Source organism: Talaromyces marneffei, chromosome 3 (assembly GCF_009556855.1).
Source record: "Talaromyces marneffei chromosome 3, complete sequence".
In the NCBI taxonomy this organism is placed as follows: Eukaryota; Fungi; Ascomycota; class Eurotiomycetes; order Eurotiales; family Trichocomaceae; genus Talaromyces; species Talaromyces marneffei.
In genome coordinates this window covers 1,231,127-1,249,035 of record NC_072350.1, presented here as the reverse complement: position 1 = coordinate 1,249,035, position 17,909 = coordinate 1,231,127, and the positions used below count along the sequence as shown (strand labels likewise).

At 48.6% G+C, this 17,909-nt stretch overlaps 10 protein-coding genes across 10 annotated transcripts; 4 read left to right on the top strand and 6 right to left on the bottom strand.

The window, feature by feature from the left end:
* Positions 1 to 233: 233 nt before the first annotated feature.
* EYB26_004197 (uncharacterized protein) lies at positions 234 to 1,630 on the bottom strand (the record flags this gene model as incomplete). The annotated part of the gene is made up of 5 exons (XM_054263491.1): positions 234 to 914; positions 974 to 1,114; positions 1,192 to 1,254; positions 1,310 to 1,357; positions 1,448 to 1,630. 5 exons carry the CDS (start codon positions 1,628 to 1,630, stop codon positions 234 to 236), a joined length of 1,116 nt encoding a protein of 371 aa, XP_054119466.1.
* A 1,939-nt stretch (positions 1,631 to 3,569) lies between these two features.
* EYB26_004196 (uncharacterized protein) lies at positions 3,570 to 4,585 on the top strand (the record flags this gene model as incomplete). The annotated part of the gene is made up of 2 exons (XM_054263490.1): positions 3,570 to 3,817; positions 3,895 to 4,585. 2 exons carry the CDS (start codon positions 3,570 to 3,572, stop codon positions 4,583 to 4,585), a joined length of 939 nt encoding a protein of 312 aa, XP_054119465.1.
* Positions 4,586 to 4,945: 360 nt separating this feature from the next.
* On the bottom strand, positions 4,946 to 5,698 carry EYB26_004195 (uncharacterized protein; the record flags this gene model as incomplete). Its single annotated transcript, XM_054263489.1, has 4 exons — positions 4,946 to 5,094; positions 5,164 to 5,450; positions 5,500 to 5,545; positions 5,611 to 5,698. 4 exons carry the CDS (start codon positions 5,696 to 5,698, stop codon positions 4,946 to 4,948), a joined length of 570 nt encoding a protein of 189 aa, XP_054119464.1.
* Positions 5,699 to 6,330: 632 nt separating this feature from the next.
* Positions 6,331 to 7,453, top strand: EYB26_004194 (uncharacterized protein; the record flags this gene model as incomplete). The annotated part of the gene is made up of 3 exons (XM_054263488.1): positions 6,331 to 6,376; positions 6,454 to 6,674; positions 6,773 to 7,453. The coding sequence occupies 3 exons, from the start codon at positions 6,331 to 6,333 to the stop codon at positions 7,451 to 7,453; spliced, it is 948 nt and encodes a 315-aa protein (XP_054119463.1).
* A 198-nt stretch (positions 7,454 to 7,651) lies between these two features.
* Positions 7,652 to 9,947, bottom strand: EYB26_004193 (uncharacterized protein; the record flags this gene model as incomplete). The annotated part of the gene is made up of 3 exons (XM_054263487.1): positions 7,652 to 8,225; positions 8,292 to 8,984; positions 9,040 to 9,947. The coding sequence occupies 3 exons, from the start codon at positions 9,945 to 9,947 to the stop codon at positions 7,652 to 7,654; spliced, it is 2,175 nt and encodes a 724-aa protein (XP_054119462.1).
* Positions 9,948 to 11,461: 1,514 nt separating this feature from the next.
* On the top strand, positions 11,462 to 12,814 carry EYB26_004192 (uncharacterized protein; the record flags this gene model as incomplete). Its single annotated transcript, XM_054263486.1, has 3 exons — positions 11,462 to 11,940; positions 12,001 to 12,420; positions 12,478 to 12,814. 3 exons carry the CDS (start codon positions 11,462 to 11,464, stop codon positions 12,812 to 12,814), a joined length of 1,236 nt encoding a protein of 411 aa, XP_054119461.1.
* Positions 12,815 to 12,984: 170 nt separating this feature from the next.
* Positions 12,985 to 13,753, bottom strand: EYB26_004191 (uncharacterized protein; the record flags this gene model as incomplete). Its single annotated transcript, XM_054263485.1, has 3 exons — positions 12,985 to 13,203; positions 13,263 to 13,637; positions 13,694 to 13,753. The coding sequence occupies 3 exons, from the start codon at positions 13,751 to 13,753 to the stop codon at positions 12,985 to 12,987; spliced, it is 654 nt and encodes a 217-aa protein (XP_054119460.1).
* Positions 13,754 to 14,055: 302 nt separating this feature from the next.
* On the top strand, positions 14,056 to 14,841 carry EYB26_004190 (uncharacterized protein; the record flags this gene model as incomplete). Its single annotated transcript, XM_054263484.1, has 3 exons — positions 14,056 to 14,415; positions 14,490 to 14,657; positions 14,713 to 14,841. The coding sequence occupies 3 exons, from the start codon at positions 14,056 to 14,058 to the stop codon at positions 14,839 to 14,841; spliced, it is 657 nt and encodes a 218-aa protein (XP_054119459.1).
* A 232-nt stretch (positions 14,842 to 15,073) lies between these two features.
* Positions 15,074 to 15,583, bottom strand: EYB26_004189 (uncharacterized protein; the record flags this gene model as incomplete). The annotated part of the gene is made up of 2 exons (XM_054263483.1): positions 15,074 to 15,232; positions 15,308 to 15,583. The coding sequence occupies 2 exons, from the start codon at positions 15,581 to 15,583 to the stop codon at positions 15,074 to 15,076; spliced, it is 435 nt and encodes a 144-aa protein (XP_054119458.1).
* A 323-nt stretch (positions 15,584 to 15,906) lies between these two features.
* Positions 15,907 to 17,664, bottom strand: EYB26_004188 (uncharacterized protein; the record flags this gene model as incomplete). Its single annotated transcript, XM_054263482.1, has 3 exons — positions 15,907 to 17,091; positions 17,135 to 17,584; positions 17,653 to 17,664. The coding sequence occupies 3 exons, from the start codon at positions 17,662 to 17,664 to the stop codon at positions 15,907 to 15,909; spliced, it is 1,647 nt and encodes a 548-aa protein (XP_054119457.1).
* Between the last annotated feature and the right edge of the window lie 245 nt (positions 17,665 to 17,909).

The window sequence follows — 17,909 nt, the reverse complement described above, 5'->3', positions numbered from 1 at the left end:
ACTTTTTCGATGAGTTTCTCTTGATGTCCTCCAAACTTTCTTCCGGAGCGAGCTGAAGTTAGTAGGGATGTGGCTGTCTGGGAAATATTACTACACAGTCCAGTAGATTTACGGGAAAGTTCCCAGTCTACTCGTATTGGACGATTCGCAGTAGCGAATTGGTTCCATACTTGCATATATTAGACATTAAACAGGACCCTCGAGCCCATTACCGACTGTTGGCCCTGCAGGTGTCACGCCTCCAAGTCCTTTAGCACATCTTGCATCTTCTCGAGACCTTTGCCCAGACGTGTATTTTTCTGCATCAGAGCGTCCCGCTCTGCCTGCCAACTTTCCTTGAGCTGCGCAATCTCTATATCCTTCCCATTTTTCATCTCGTCGTATTCTTTTTTCATCGTGCCATAGTCCCTTTTCATGATATCATATTCCTTTTCAAGAACGGAGTTCTGGGCCCGACCCTGACTAACCGCCGCGAACAATTGTTCTTCGAACTGACACAGTGTTTGAAGCTTTGCGTAGATGCTCGTGACTTCCTTTGCGAATTCCTGTCTGATCAAGGCTTCTGAGAATAGTTCTTGATTTGGAGCCTGAAGCTGGGTTTGTTGCTGCTGGTTGTCTTGGATAATGACGTGCAGCTCAGCGCCAGGATGCTCTACAGGTCTATCTAGAGATATATCCAGGAGAGGTGGAGTAATGCCTGTAGAACCTGTGCTTGGCTCTGCACAGCCCGTGTCTTGTCCCACAGTTGTCGTTTCGGGAGGACTTGTCTGCGGCCTGGATGCAAGTTCTGTAGTATTCTTTGGCATCTGTGGAGATGCATTTGTCTGAGAGCGGAGTCTGGGATCTCGTTGCTCTACAGCCTGGCGACGAGCTGGCGGGCTCTGAGCTTCTGCGGAGTGTGATAGTTTGATGAACTGCAAGCCCCAGGACTTAGTCAACTATCCACCTGGTTCGTATATATATTTATTCGTACCTTGTTAGGAGTACAATGGCCAGAAGGATTGATGTCTTCGATTATTTCATCTGAACTGGAATCTTCCTCTTCACTATCGCTGTACTCAAAGGGACCACTCCGCCGAGGGCGTTTCAGCCTGGTTAGTCTGGGAGTGTTCGACTGCATCTTTGTCAGAATCAGTTCTCGTGCGGTATTTTTTTTTTTTTATTTCAGGGAGAAACTAGTTTAGGACTCACATGACAATGATCCTCGTTCCCAGTCTCAGTGTCCTCTTCTTTACCAGGTTCCTTTCTCAATTGCTATTGAGCCACAATAATCAGTCAGAGTCAACAAGAAGACCTGCAAGACACGCACACGAATAAGCGCTCCCAAAGTTTTGACAGTTCGGTCTGGGTAATAGGTCTATAAAGCGTCAGCCGTTTTGTTTGTATCGTAATAGTATAAACACGAAGATCAAACAAAAGAAAAGGGGGGGCAGAAAGAGAGAAATACCTCCTGAAAATCCTTCAAAGGCATCTTGGGATACTGCTCGCGAAGAGCAAGCATGGCCTCTTTCTCGCCTGCTTTCCAGTTGACTCTCGTCTTGCGTTTCTTCTTCACGCCATCCATGAATTGTTGAATGAGGGCTAGTTTCTCTGATGGTATTTTGAGTCTCAAGGATTGCCGTTCTGGCATTTCCTCAAGAGCAGGCTGTGATAGCCCAAGGTGACAGAAAAGGATTTTTTTTTTTTTTTTTTTTTTTTGCAAACCAGGGAGGAGAAACGCCTGTGATATGAGAGAGTGAACCTACCTAACTTTTCGAAGAAGGGGATTACCCATTTGCCCTAACCCTAGTCAAACACGTCCTTATGAGTGTGTTGTAGCGGTGACAAGGATGCTGTCAAATCAAAAGGCTGGAATATTTACTTTTCTGATAAGACATGGATGGCGTCTTTTTCTTTTTCTATTGGCTCGACCTCCGTAGTCTACCTTTTAGGTTTCTACTTCCCCTTTCCTTGGTCACATAGATCTCTTACATTGTCCTTATAGGCTTATACATAGCAAACTTAAAAGGACTCTACAAGTGTTTGATATCTATTTTCTTGTCACACTTTCGAGGCTCGTGGCAAACTCATCTGAAAAGTCCCAAGCGATATCTGGTGCACCACGCATCTTATGGCATGGCCGTGGATGAAACGAAAGCGGGTTTCGAAAAAAAAAAAAAAAAAAAAATTGTAAAATTTGTTGATCTCTGCTACAACGCAAAATAGGGTGAGGCCAGTTCTAGAACTCAAAAGGACGTCAAAAAAAAGACATGCTGGATTTGAAACACGACCAGACTGGAGAGTCGCGTTTGCTGCCATCGTTTGCTTCAGGGGCTCAGGCCTCTATACCATAATCTCGCTTCTGGCAAAATATACGTAGTCATTCACTCCAACAGAAATGCGTACTGAGACAAACCCCTGTAAAAAAATAGAATCATTCAGATAGCGTTATACTACAGAGAATGTACATACCAGGGCGAGACCAAGGCAGACTCGATCGTCATGGTATAGGTCACAAAGTGGCTTGACTGCGCCGCATGAGCGATTTTCTACCCACGAGCCAAAACATCTCGTGTGTATACATACTAGTAAAATCTCCGGGCAGCAGCTTGAGTGTGATTGGTGCACGAAATAGATTCTTTCGCTTGCACGAGGCTGTTCCCCTGCATACAGACTACAGTCTTAGTCTTACGACACACATTTTTGGTCTTGCGAGGCTGTGTGGAAATGCTAGTTCCAATACCGGTTACCGACATAAGGGCCTTGACAGTAGAGTAACTTATTCAGGGGATTTAGAAAGAGTTGGATCGGATGTGGATGTATCGACCTATGGATAACCCGTAGATTTAGGGCTACCCATCAACCCGTTCGTAGAGGTTCCACTAGGTACCGGTACCGTACTTGATAGCGACCGTTGAGATCTCCAATGGGTAGGAGTCGGTATGAGTATCCCGCTGTGGCAGTCTTTTCAAACCATTGTCCCGGGAGAGAGCCTCGCATTGAGTACCAATTTACTATGTGTAAGTTACCTTTCAGAGGAATCAATTGTAAGGCTGAAGAAGCAAACCGTATGATGTCTTGGCACGGGACTGGACCGATCATTCCCGATGGAATCACACGCGAGCCAAGAGCCATGCCGAATCGGCACCTGGACGGTACGCATCACAGCGCAGACGGAGAAATGTTTTCGTACATGGCAGTCGTGAAGACAGGCAAGTCCTGGATGGATCAGATCAGGCGGTTGTCGGAAGAGCAGTTCCTGCGAGAGTCGACAGAAAGAATGCGGGGAGGCTCTCTCAGCGGGTAAGCGCTTCTCCGGCGGGCATAGCGCATAATCCACCCGACCCAACTGGTTCAGTCTGGTTCGAAGAGGAACGGCATGTGGCACCGGTATTTCCTACTCAGGTAGCGGACTCGTAGTATCTCTCGCGCAGACTCCTCTCAGCCGAGAAGATCTGCCGTTGCGATTAATATTCTGGCCGTTGTCGTTGCTCTCTTGTATTTAATGCCGCCTTCTGCCCTCCCCAGACTTCCCCAGAACCATCTCAATCAAAACCCTCCGATAGTCACCTCCCGGTATCACATACACAATGTCTGCACGCCAATTCGACCCCAACTTCACTCCCAGCGTGGTCAACGCCATGGGACCCAAGACCCCCGAGCGTGCTCGCGTGGTCTTGGGATCGCTGATCAAGCACATCCACGACTTTGCTCGTGAGGTCGAGCTCACCCCGGCCGAGTGGATGCTCGGCGTTGAATTCATCAACTCTATTGGTCAGATCAGCACGCCCATCCGCAACGAATGCCATCGTGTATGCGACGTTATCGGTCTTGAGTCGTAAGTTCCAATTTCCGTGTCAGAAAAAAAAAAAAGAAGAGAGGGGGAAAAAAAAAAGGCATAGCTAACAGTGTTAGATTGGTTGATGAAATCGCAAACAAAATCATCACCGAACAAGGCCTCTCCCCCACATCCAATGTCATTCTCGGCCCCTTCTGGTCTCCCAAGGCTCCCTTCCGCGAGCTCGGAGACAGCATTATCCAAAACCCCAACCCCAACGGCCAAGTAACCTACATGCATGGAGTTATCAAGGACATGGAGACCGGCAAGCCCATCGAGGGCGCCGTGCTGGACATCTGGCAAGCCTCCGCCAACGGCAAATACGACTTCCAAGACCCCGAGCAAGCCGAGAACAATCTTCGCGGAAAATTTGTGAGCAATGCCAACGGAGAGTTCTATTGGTACTGCTACCACCCCACCCCATACTCTCTGCCCACCGACGGTCCCGCCGGTGTGCTGCTCAACATCATGGACCGCTCCCCCATGCGTCCTGCCCACATCCACCTTATGATCACACACCCCGACTACGCCACTATCATCAACCAGATCTACCCCAGCGACGACCCACATCTTACCATTGACTCCGTCTTTGCCGTCAAGGACGACCTTGTCGTGGACTTTAAGCCCAAGACCGGCGACCCCAAGGCCCAGCTCGACCTTGAATATAACGTCAGCATGGCTCTTAAGAAGCACCACCCCAACCCCAACTCGGCGCCTCCAGTGTCGTCATTTGAGCGCTCTCGCAAGACTGCCGAGGAGAAGCTTTAGAACGTTGACGAATAAAAGAGTGCATTTCTTGTGAATAGTTTTATGTTCTTCTTTTTCTTTTTGTACAGTTCAAAAATGTTTATAGCATATAGGATAACCTACCGTCTACGGATGGACGAATGATATGATTTGAATGACCTCGCTTCTTGGTAATAAAGAGCTTCTTCTCAAAGCCGCCACGGCAAGATGAATATCGTAGTCATTGATCTGTTATACATGGAAATACACAGCTTGAATATAGCCGCGCATCCAGACAAGCGGGCAAATCCATACCCGGCCCATATCATAAAAGAAATCGAGAAAACACCCGGTATATAACGAATAACGGCGTTCATGGGATAGGAACAGCAAGGGAAAGGTCTACCGGAAGAACCTTCCAAACAGACCAGAGGCAAGGTTGCCCGCAAGTCCTCTCGACAACGCGTTGTCAGCGAGCCAACCCGCCTGACTGAATCGATCACACCTCGAAAAGGCCAATGTATTCGTAATCGTGAGCACGAGCGCAATAGCTAGTTAGTAGTGGTAAAATCAGCAAAGAAGCCCTACTCAAACCGGGGGATAAGAGAGGGTATACGTACCAACCAAACTCAACCAAATAACATTCTGCAACCTCACAATCGCCAAAATGGCCAATCCAATCCATAGCGCGGGCGTGGCGTACAGACTCAACCAAAAGAAGCGCTTGTCCGTGGCATTGATGGTTCGCGTGTTCGGGTCGGAGCTCTCAAAGACCCAGTGCGATTCGCCGTTTGAGGCGTTGACTTCGTTCCACCAGCGCAGACCGACCAGGCGCCGGCCGGCGATGTTTTTGAGGTAGTAGAAGTCGGCGGAGAGGAGGAGGAGCGTTATTATGAAGACGAGGACACTATTCCTAGTTAGAAACGGGCGTGAGTATAGTAGGGGGAGGTGCGTACAAGTTGTCGATGAAGAGGACGCCAAAGAGGTACATTAACAGACTTCCTGTTGGTCATGTCAGTTCACTTTCTCTATGCTCATCCAGCTGTATCGACGGGGGTGGGACGAACCAATGCGGAAGCCTAGGAAAAATAACAAGGTAATCGGATGAGCACTGAGGCGCCAGTTCAGGTCGCCTTGACCCGGTAAGCGTTCCATGTTGAGAGCACCGTGGGAACAGTTCCTCGATGATCGGTGCTGGTGCGTAAAGTATGTTTGGAGGATGGTCCTATGTTGTTGCTATCGCTTGGAGCTTATCGTTGTTGCGTGTCACTTACGGTAACGGCGGTCAGGGGCGGCAGAATTGTTGGTTGTACCAGTAGTTATACTACGTATGACATCAAGCCAGGAACAATCGCTGTGAGATTAAGGGACATGGGACTTTTCTAGATCTGAATAGCGAATAATCTGTCTTTTCATTTCTCGTTATCCCATCTTAACTCGAACTAGAGTGGGCGTTGTATGTGTTTGACCACAGAATTGATACCAAGTAATTAAACAGCTATTTCAATTACATCTAGCAGTGAACCCAATACAATCGTTCAACACACGATAGTTGAGAGGCATGCGTTGACTGTATGTCTGCGTAAGGGCTTCTCAGAATCGGCTATATAGTGGCCGAGATATACCGCCGCATCGTTGTGGAGCTTAGCCGGTTCTGTTCCGACATTCTCTATATATCTGGGGTAACCACATCAATTCAAGACCAACTACCTCTCTCAGAGGTATTTCATTTTTCCATTCTTCCATTCGTTACTGTATATTCATTGTACAATATTGTAAACCCCAACATGGCCTCAGCAGCTCGCAACAACCTCCGACGAGCTCTGCTCTACGGTAAGCAAACAGCTTTCCCCGCATCCGATATACCTACATAAGCTCCAGCTTTATGCATTGATCTAACAGTCGTATAGTCCCCGGCTCGTCTCAACGCTTCCTCGACAAATCCCGCTCTCTGGCCGCAGACTGCGTCGCCTACGACCTCGAGGACAGCGTAACTCCGCACAAAAAGGCAGAGGCACGCCAACTCGTGCGGAGAGCCATTGACCAAGCAGCTCCGACGCAGATACGTGAGCGGGCGGTGCGAATCAATTCTGTAGATAGTGGGTTGGCGTTGGCTGATTTGACTGAAGTTGTGCGTCTTTTCTTTCCGTCCCCGCCCCCCCCCCCTTTTTTTAAACTCATAAGAATCGAATCGGGGGGGGGTTAAGAGACTAACAGTCAAGGAAAAAGTTGCAATCACCAAACCTGACGACCCTGGTCGTGCCAAAAGTCAATTCAGCTTCTGACCTGACTTTTATCAACGACGTGATAACTCACACTCTGAGAAAAGAAGAAAGGAAAACACCAATTTCGATCCTGGCGCTCATCGAGTCCGCAAAATCAATCACCAATCTCAATGAAATCTGCCGCGCAACCCCTCTCCTTCAAGGCCTCATCTTCGCCGCTGAAGATTTCGCGCTTGATCTTAGTCTTACGCGCACCCCGTCTTTAACGGAGTTTCTGTTCGCGAGATCAGCCATTGTCACAGCTGCAAGGGCGCATGATCTCCCCTCAACGATTGACCTGGTCTGCACAGCATACAGATCCGACTCCGCCAAACAACTACTAGAAGAGGAATCGCGAGGCGGGAAGAGGTTAGGCTTTAATGGCAAACAATGTATTCACCCCACGCAGGTCGAGACTGTGCAGCGAGTATTCAGTCCCGAGGCGGAGGAGGTTGAATGGGCGGTTCGGGTTATGATTGCAGATGCAAAAGCAGCCGAGGCGGGTAAGGGGGCGTGGACGTTGGATGGGAAGATGATTGATGTTCCTGTTGCGGAGAAGGCGAAGAGTATTGTGCGGAGGGCGGAGGCTTGTGGGTTGGATATTGAGGCATTAAAGGAGCAGTGGAAGGGGCAGGAGCCGGAATAAATCGATCTACATCTACATAAGAGATACCTAGGTATATATGTTCATAAGATAATAAATTGTTCTAGATCTGTTAGAGAGATGAGATAATGATCTATCGCAGAAAGCAGCGCCACAGAAAATAGCAGTAGTCTCCTACAGGCGCACAGGGTATCCAGATCATAGCTTTCGTTGATTCATGAAACATAAATAGAGGAGCCATCAAACGATGGCCGACTTGCCATTGGTGTCGTCGCGTTTGAGTAGCTGAATCTTTCCCATTGACAATACAGGCTGACTGTCGTTCGTCTCGGTCTGGTTGTTGTCCACCTCGCTACGCCATTTGGCGGCAGCCTCTTTGTCATAGATGGTGGGATCAATGCCTAAGACACCACCTACATAGCCACCGCGTTCGCCAGGCACGCTAAACTCCCGGAAGACGTACTTTAACTCGTTGAGCCATACTTTGACTGCCTTCCCCACTTTATCTTTGCCATTCTTGGAATGATGGCCTGTCCCAGTGATGGCGTAGAGAATCCGGTCTTCCTTTGAATGCTTTACAAGGATCTTGTCCAGGTATTTGACGGCCTCTTCAGGGTGAAGGCCATGCAGGTCGACGTAGAGCTCCTCGGCAGCACCGTCGAGGCCAGTGCTGGTAAGATGCTGCTCGCGCTCTTCGTAGAGCTGTCGAGCCGCTTCTCGGTGACACCTACGCATGGCTTCATTTTCGGCTTGTCCTCGCAGTGACAATGCCTTGGCTGCTCGAGCATCGTTTCGGTTCCATGCTTGCGCGGCACTAAACACGCCGGATGTTAACGGTCAAAAGCTAGTAGAACAACCACTTCGTCGAAGATTGACTCACCTCTGTAAAAACTTGTTCCGCACAGTACCATGCCGAATGGCATCCGTGCGAAATTTTATGTACTGCTGATTGGCTCTAGGTCCAGTCTCAAGCCAAGGAATATTCTGTGGCGCTGGTATAGCCAACGCAGCGGCACTTAATTCTCGAGTCTTTATCTCTTTGCCAGCCTTCGCGTTCTTTCCTTTGCCTGGTCCAGGTGAAGAGATACGCACTACATCAGCCAGAGAGCTTGCAACGGTCTCCTTGTTGCCATGTCCTCCTCGCTTGCCATGATGTTTTTTGCCTGATCCCTTTGCTGCCATGGCTGACAGAGCTGGGAAAGCTTCGGGGTCATCAACCGAAAGAGGAGATGGATTCAAGTCGCGTTGTTGATGGCGACTAGTCGGTCGAGATTGGGGACGGCTTGGACCATTCCTTCTTCCGACTCCTAAGGGGGATGTGTTGCCTGCTGGGTTGGTAATCAGGACATGATTTGCGTACTTGCGCATGTATTGCGCTGACCACTGTTCTCCAGCCGTCCCAGCAGGTTGCAAAGCTGGAAATGCCTCCTGATTGTTGTCCAACTGAAAGCTTGCTTGCGCTGCTGATTGTTGATTTGGTCCATCAGCGAGGTTCAAGTTGCCTATTAGACTAGTAGGATCATGCGAGAATGGGCATCCATCGCCCGCAAGACAATTGCCCATCATCCAGTACCTAACATCAGTAAGCATTGCGGTTCAGATGCCTCTACAAAATGGATGACACTTACTTGCAAATGTGATTCGTCAAGTCATGGCTGAAACGACAGTCTGCTCGTAAGCACGTGCCTGTAGAAAGCCAGTACTTGCACACCACCGGGGTGCGCGCTTGGTTGGAAGGCGTCGAAGGGCGGCTGTGATCTACAGTCATTGATTTCCCAACGAGTACCCGACCTTCATCTGATTTTTGTGAGCCATCTTTGCCCGGGTCTTCCGAAAGCGCTGCAATTGTAGCGCCAAGGTCATAGCTGTTGGCCTCCAAAGCGGCCTCGATTTCATCGTTGGTCTTCTTGTCGCCCAAAACAGAGCGAAGAATATCATGCGGACTCATGTCCGGTACAAACTCCGGCGCTGATGCGCTCAACCCACCAATAGATGATGTGACACTAAGTTGATCGTCTGCAACCAACCAATCGACGTTGCTCTCACTGCCAAAGTCACCATACAATTCCGAGGACGGAGAGTTCTGATCAGAAAACTCGTACGCATTGAGGTTCGGCGAATGTGGTATGGGTTGCGCAAAGGCAAGACGAGGAGACGGTCGAGGGGAGGTGAACGGAGACGCGGTCGACGAACGAGGGCCACGTGAAAGACCAGCCCGAGTCAGATGAAAGCCAGAAGGGCCCGCTGGACTGGTACCGGTCATTGAAGGAGACGATATCGGCGTTGCGGAGCGCACTTGCCATGGTGCAGGGGATGACCGGCGAATAACGGTATGTCGAGTTGGCGGCGACGCATCGGGTTTGGACTGGTTGCGCTGACGCCATAAGATATCGAGGACCGCATTTTCTAGGGAAGCTCCGGTCAATGTAGTATTCGAGCGGAGGAGGTCCTCCAGCTGCTCGGTCTGCTCCTCATCGTCTAGGTCGGTGTTTTGCAGGACAGGCTGACAAAGATCGAACAGCTCCTCAGAGACCATGCTGGTCTGTTGTCGGTTGTTGTTGGTGGTGGTGGTGGTGGTGGTGAGCTAGGCCAATTTCCAAGATCAGATAGAAGGAAACAAATTACGATGACAGAAACTAAACAAAATGCTAATAAATGCGACAAATAGAAAGCAGTTGCTGATAGGCCAGATATATGTCTCCCTCAATGCTGGCAGAGGGGAAGAAGGTGCAAGGATGGAACGACAGAGAGGGGCAACCCAAGAATCACATCGTATCCAGATTATCACAAGGCTTGGAAAGAATGGCTGGAGGAGAAAGAAAGAATACACAACAGCAGCAGTATAAAAACAAACAAAACAGCACGTGTGAAGTGGTTGAAGGGAGATAGCGGACAGATCATTAAGGATGATGCAGAAGATGGGGGAGGGACCGGGAAGCCTAGGTAAGGGTCCACGTTTTGGATTTGGGACTTACTCGTAGTACGACTGTAGGCTGGCTCTAGGTAGATTCCGTTAAGTCCTTCTGTGTACGTACTTCCAAGTTCCAGCCCATCGATCGTTCAGTAGATGGCCAGTTACCAAGGTACAGATTATTCTGTCTTGTTTTCTAACATATTCTAATTGTCTGGCTGAACAATTGAACCCCTAGGAGTTCACTCTGGACTCTATACTCTGTACTCTGTGCTCATGTCCTAGGATTACAGATTGGCCTACATGACAGAAGATCTTTGTAAGTGCATTGTCACTATATAGACATCTAGGAGACGAGCCACAATGACTGTGTAACTGATAGAGATCGTATGTTTTGTTGCTAGACAAGATCCGGAGACTACCATTGGAGTTCACGATTGTGGGGGGCTGATCTCGACGCCAGCCGACCCCGACATCTCTGCGATTGTGCTAATGATTGAGTAACACTTGACGAGCGATGGATGGGCGAGAAGTATTTTTGCTGGAAGGGCCTGTATCACCTGTGTAGTTAAGTATAACAAACAGCAAGGTACTTTTGGTGCCTATAAAGACAGAAATAATGAAAGGAAGAAGATGTCCCTCGAAAGTAAACAATTGATGTCAGAGTATGTCAGAGGATGTCATCACGTCTCTTGTATGTAATTTACGGAGTCGATACTTGTCAAATAGTGGTTCAGCCAATCGGTATGCCAATTGAACCAACAAAATGTGACAAAACACGTAACGTTACAGACCCTTCGGGCAGGCCGACTCTTCAGCCTGGGTTTCGAAATGGCTTCATACTCCACCTCTTGTTACTTCTGCTACTTTGTTGCGGGCGATATCAGGAGCCATAAATACGTATATAGTTTAAGTATATCACCTTGTTTCTAACGCCGGACTCATGTCCATGCTAACTTCACAGAACCTAGTTGACCACCTCCTCCGATCGAACACTCCACCCACCAATGACCAGGACTGTCAGCCAGGGCTAGACAATAGCTCTCTATCTTTATACATAATTTAACCCCATCCTCTTGGAGTTTCCATTTTCCATCCAAATAGACCCTGACCCGCCTCTCGTCGTCGCCGCTTCTGCAATGCCTGCAGACTACCAGTCCACCGCGCGGGCTTTGTCACTTCCAGTCTCAGAGCCTGAAGAGCAGGAATCTCCTCTATCCCCCGGCCTCCGGCCACCATGGAGCCACTCCCCAAACTCATCGCGACGCGGCTCTCGACGACAATCCACAATGGGGGAGGCCGTCTCATTCCGCGATCGAATGATCAATCAGGCTGAATCTTTTTATCGGGCAGCCAAGGACCGATGGGAGAGAATGACCCTGGTTCAAAAGACGTTATACTTCTTAGGATCGCTTTTGGTCGGCGCTCTTGGTATAGCGTCTTTGATTCTTGCGGGACATATATTCATTTGGCTAGGACCAGTAGCTGAGCAATGGGAGCATTCAGCGGGGGCATATGCTCTGGTGTGGTTTTCGATTATCCTAGTATCCTTTCCTCCGTTGGTTGGTTGGTCAACACTTGGAACTATATCAGGGTTTCTTTTTGGATTCTGGAGGGGGTGCGTTCACCCTTGCGCTCTGTTGATTCTTGAAATTCACTTACTAATCTTTTTTCAAAGATGGATCGTCTACGCATCGGCTACTGTTGTAGGCTCGACAATATCCTTTATCGTTTCCCGAACGGTTCTTTCAGGCTTCGTCAAACGCATGATGGAGCACGACAAGCGATTCGCTGCGCTTGCGCTAACACTCAAATATGACGGCCTCAAACTTCTCTGCATGATTCGACTTTGTCCGTTACCATACTCGATCTGTAACGGTGCCGTATCGACATTCCCTACAGTGAAGCCTCTCAGCTATAGTCTTGCTACATTGATTGTTGCACCCAAATTCATGGTGCCTGCATTTATTGGGAGCCGCATCCGTATCTTATCGGAGAATAATGAACAGATGAGCGCTGGCTCCAAGGCGATTAATATCATTAGTATTATTGTGTCGGTCTCTATTGGCGTTGCCACTGGGATATATATCTATAGAAGGTATGTTTTATTTCCCTACCGGCGATATTCAAGGTATATACCTCTAACAAAGCGCAGAACATTGGCTCGCGCTAAAGAGCTCGAAGCCGAAGAACGGGCCGGTATCCGACGATCTATACAAGAAGACCACGCCGCAGGACGTCCTCATGGCGACTTTTCAGATGATCCCGACGTCAATGCGGCGGTAAAAACCCTAGCTCGCGATGAGGAAGCACAACTTGGATTTTATGACGAGGACAACATCGATATTGACGTTGAAGGAGGCGAATTGGCCGAAACCCATGGTAATAGATCTTATCGGGACGAGTTCACCGATAATGATTCTGATGTCTTTGATGACGGTGATGGTGATGAGTCGGACACGTATGGATTGCATACTCATGTGAGACAGTAATTTCCTCATGAGCTTGTTGCATTTATTCGCAGTCAGCAGCGGTTTTGTCTTTGCATAGACCTTGTATATTAGATCATGATATTCTGCATATGTCACGTTTCGTCATGAAAGCGTCTTCTAATCCCAATTCGTCAGAGAATAGCTCAGCTGTAGGAACCGTTGGTCGAGCTTCATTTAGATCGCTTCTTCCTCGATTTCCCGCCATGTTTCATGTTCCTATCTCGATCGTTCACCATAGCGCTCCTTGCACCACCGCCGCCAGAGATACTGGTCGCATTTTGCATTGCTCTATCCGCTCTCCTTGCTACCCTTGCTTCTTTTCTTCTCTTTTTGTCCAAGAACGCGGCGAGTTCATGCGGGTCTTCTGGAAGTTCTTCTATATTGTCATACTGAACCACAAAAGCGAATCAGCCAAGATTTCACTCCAAATCTAAAGACGTAAACTCACCATAGTCCGCCTCTTGCTCTTAAACCCACCATAACACTTCCGTCCATCATTCGACAGCTCTTGATCCTCAGCATCCAACGAATCAGCAGCAACAATCATAGGCAGTGATGTAGCTGTCTTTGAGACAACCGCAGGACCCTGAAAATCCAACACCCAATTCGTCTCGCCTGCTTCGGCTGCTTGACGCGCAATTGCGTCCGCGCGTTGCTGTTCTTCAGCTGCAAGTGCGGCGTTGACGGCATCCATGTCGGAGAGTGATCTGGGCGTTGTTGCTGGTTCGCTGGTTGTCGTGGATAGACGCTGGCGTTTGGGGGAGGGAGTCTCTGGGCCTTCGATGGGTGTTGGGCTGGATGATGCTGCTGCTCGTTGCATGAACTATACAGCTTGTAAGTTATTGCTTGGTATGAAAATATAGCGAGAATTGAATATACCTTCATGGTCAAGAGCCGCGAAGACATTGTCTTCGACGGCTTTCCTGGTGTTGTGGGCATTGTGTAGTTTTCTAAGATAAAATAAAAGTTTTGGATGTACTATTGAAATGCGTTCTGTCAAATAGATGTCTCTCAAACAATACTTGCGAGACAAGCGGAAGTTCTTCGAGTATGAAGAAACGACGGATTTCATGTTATGCGGGAAAGAGAAAAAAGCAGAGCTAGATACGCAGCCGCTGATTGGTTCTGTAGTGGGCCGCCCCGAGCTTAGCCAAACCTCCAAATTCCCGCTTTGCAACCTCATCCGTTGTACTCACCTAGTCACAAAGTACTTTGTCACACACCTAATTGATACGAACGCAATGTTCTCCTCAGCAAGAGGCAGAATTGCCTCCGCCGCCATCTCGGCATCCCGCTCGTCGGCACGAGTTCCCTCCCGAGCCGCCTATTCCATCACCACCCCTCGCTGGTCCGACAACGCCTCTATCCCGGCCAACGACCCGACACCCAAGAAGTCCGTCCCCAATGTCTCCGCGACCAATGCCGTCCCCGTCGACTCGATGGGTGCTTTTGACGCAAAACTCGTCGAGAAGCCTGTTGAGGGAGAACAGAACCGCCAGATGCAGGCTCCCAATCGTGCGTCGACCTGGGCTCAGAGCCAGGAACCACGAGCGGAGGCTATGACTGGTCCGCGGTTTGAGCAGACTATTTTCGAGCTTCAGGTTAGTATACTCGACAGACTGTATTGGAATTTGAGTACGGTTCGGAAGACAGACAGGATGCTAATGATGTACAGCCTCAACCATATGCCGCCATTGAGCTGATTCACAAACAACCCGTGCGATGGACAAAGGAGCGAGTCGTCTCCTGCGATGGCGGCGGTGGCCCTCTCGGTCACCCTCGAGTCTTTATCAACACTGACAAGCCCGAAATCGCTACATGCGGATACTGCGGACTTCCTTTTGTACGCCCACCCGCCAGATGAATCCTCATAAGTAGACATACTGACATTTCGATAGGCCCACGAGAAAAACAAAGCATACCTCAAATCCCTCCCCAGCACATCCTACCCTCTCGAGCCAACCGGAAACCCCGCTGAGGTTGAGGAGGCTCAACGAATTACCGAGGGAGGCTATGAACAGCGATAGACCATAAAACAAAATCGCAAGTACTTTTAGTTCTCTTTTGTTCAATTCATTGGCGTTGTTCTTTCTGTTGTTCATGTCTCTGATTCATTGAACTCTTTCATCTTCATTATGTACATTTACGCGAAGAATAGTCATGGAATCATAGACAATGTTTTATCAACTAAACAGGGCGTATGTATAGCTCGGTTGTTTACAGCCTCTGTTTCCCTAGTTCTTCATATTCATGGGAAAGTCACGCCTTCTCACCCTGGATAGTCGCAACGACTTTCCTCGAATGCCGACTAGCCCTAAATTCCAGATACCAAATTCCCTGCCATGTGCCTGTCGCAAGTCTTCCATTCGTAATCGGAATCGTAACGCTTGCGCCCACCAATGCGGATTTAATATGTGCCTATTCCCCAAAAATCATTAGCAACCATCAATATCCCTCTTTCTTTCCATAGTAAAAGGGAGGGGGAGTGCGTACAGGCATATCATCCTCCCCCTCAGCACTATGCCTATAAAGGTTTCCCTTCTTATCATACGGCGCAATCCGATCCAGCGCATCACTCATATCAGCGCGCACATCTTCGTCCCAGTTCTCGTTCAGCGACAATGCGCAGGAGGTATGTTGAATAAAGAGGTTGAGGAGTCCGCATTTGTAGTCACGGATTTCGGGTAGTTCGTTGACGACGGTGTCAGTGATGAGGTAGCTGCCGCGAGAGCGGGAGGGGAGGGTGAATTGTTTCTGGAACCAGGACATTTTTTTTCTCTTCTTTTCAGTTGAGAATTTAATATTCTTGGATCTGGGATTGGGATGCTGAGTTGAAGAAGAGAAAATTTTTGAGGCTGGGTTGAATTGTTTTGGAGGTTTGTATAGATATCAAACTGTGGGGAGCTGTCCCGCTTTTGGCGACGTCACTTTCTAAGACTGCGATATCAATCCTCCATCTACACTCTCCATTCGAGGAATTCGCTACAGTTAATTTGCCATCATCTCGTTTGATCTAGCTGAGCCTAGATCTATATATAGCCGATCTATATCAAACCTCAGAATCGCCATTATCTAGCTACTTATATAGCTATCTAGGGTAGTTTCTGGACTAATTTTATATGATCAAGATCCAACAAGTCGTCATCTGCTTCTGCTCTGCCTGAACCAAACTTCTTCAGATTCCACCGCTCTACCCCTTCAAAATCTATCAGATAATCTATGAAATTCTGGAAGAGATTCGCATTCAACCTCTTATAAATGCTATAACCTCTGGGCCACCATCCTAAGCGCTCGACGGCAAGCTTAAGAAGGTAGAAATGTGTCGGGACATCGACGTATCTTTCAGCGGCAGTGGATTTGCTTCGCGATTCCTTTGCATTAACTGCGTCTCGGACGAAAGAGTTCAGAATAGTCTCATGAATGCCGGCGGCGTAGAGGTAGAACTCTTCCGCCTTATGAGGGGTTTGGAACTGAACGCGCCGACCTGCTGTAGTGCTGAGTCGAGAGACAAAAATGGAAATTTCCAGAGTATCTACATTCAAAATACCCCGTGATCGCTCACTGTGCTTCGCAATCTCCAAGGCGAGAGATACAGCGTCATCGGCACCCCCAGAAAGAACTGCCTTCATGGTCAATTCTTCTCCCAAGCGCACTTTGGAAGAAATGTGCGAAGGCCATAATAGCTCAAAGAGCCATTCGAGAGCCAAGTCGTCATGGCTCTTATCGAGTGTCTTCATTACATCACACAATTGGACGAGATCCAGTTGGGCTATACTCGTTTTGACATCGCCGAAAACTTGTGTGATACCCATCAGCTGCTGCACAATCGACTCGAATCCATTGGTAGACGCCCAGGATAATGGTGTGCGTCCGAATCTATCCTGAAACTTGGGATCAGCCCCAGCCCTTAGCAACAATACAACCATCTGCTCACACCCGTTCTTTGCAGCCCATATAAGGGGCGTCGAGACGTGCGAGTCTTGTGCCTCTGTATCCGCTCCCTTTTCAATCAGTAATTGGAGCATTCTTTCGCTCCCATTCAATGAAGCTCTCCATAGGGGCGTCCAACCATTGCTGTCTGGGGAGTTGATATCTGCCCCTTTTTCAACAACTATCGTGATCAAGTCTTCCAGCCCGCCCATAGCAATCAGCGAAAGCGTTGTTCGTCCAAGGCCGTCTTTGCGATCGACTTGAGCTCCGTTCTTGAGCAGAAGCCCCACCACTGGTTCATGCCCATTCACTATTGCCGCACATAACCGGTGTCCGTTCATTCTGGTCTTGAATGTTCAGATCAGCTCCAGACTCAAGCAACAGCTTTACCACTGCTTCATGACCATTTTCTGCCGCATAATGCAACGCTGTCGCCCCGTGCGGGTCTTTGATGTCTAAAATGCCAACATCCTTGTGCAAAAACTGAGTAATAACCTGATATCGTCCATATTTCGCCGCCCAATGCAGTGGTGTCTGTCCAAAGATCGAATCTTTGGTCTTGACATCAGCATTTCGGTCGAACAGAAATGATACTATTTCTTCAGTTCCAGTGGTGGCGGCCCAGTGTAACGCTGTTCGACCCCGTTTATCTTTTGTCTCGAGCAGGGACCATTTTCTTTCCTTGAGGGATCGGAATCCATCTTCACTGCCAGTTAGTACGGCTGCATGCAATTCAGTCAATCCAGTCCATTGAGGATCCTTCCTCGCGGTAGCTTTGATTCCTAACTTGAGTTTGCGTGGCATAATATCAGTTGGTATTGCGGTATACGGTTGTACTGTCTAACCATCCCACGATTTTGCTTGCATCGGTGCGGTCATGGATTACGACAAAAAGATAACATACATACATCTTGTACCATTGTGGAATATAATAGCCGGCCTTGAGAGGCAACCCAATGTGTTTAAATACGGCAGCGGTGATGCAGAGTCATAGATGTGACCAATCCAGAACAGCCACGACATGTCTCCCAAGACAGGGGTACTCAAGGAGACGTATTTCGGCGAAGAGTTGAGGCCCCAAAACGGAAATAACATCCGATTAATCGATATAACTCCACAGGTCTAGTATCCAGAGATGCATACGGGCCAATCCAAAATTGAGAAT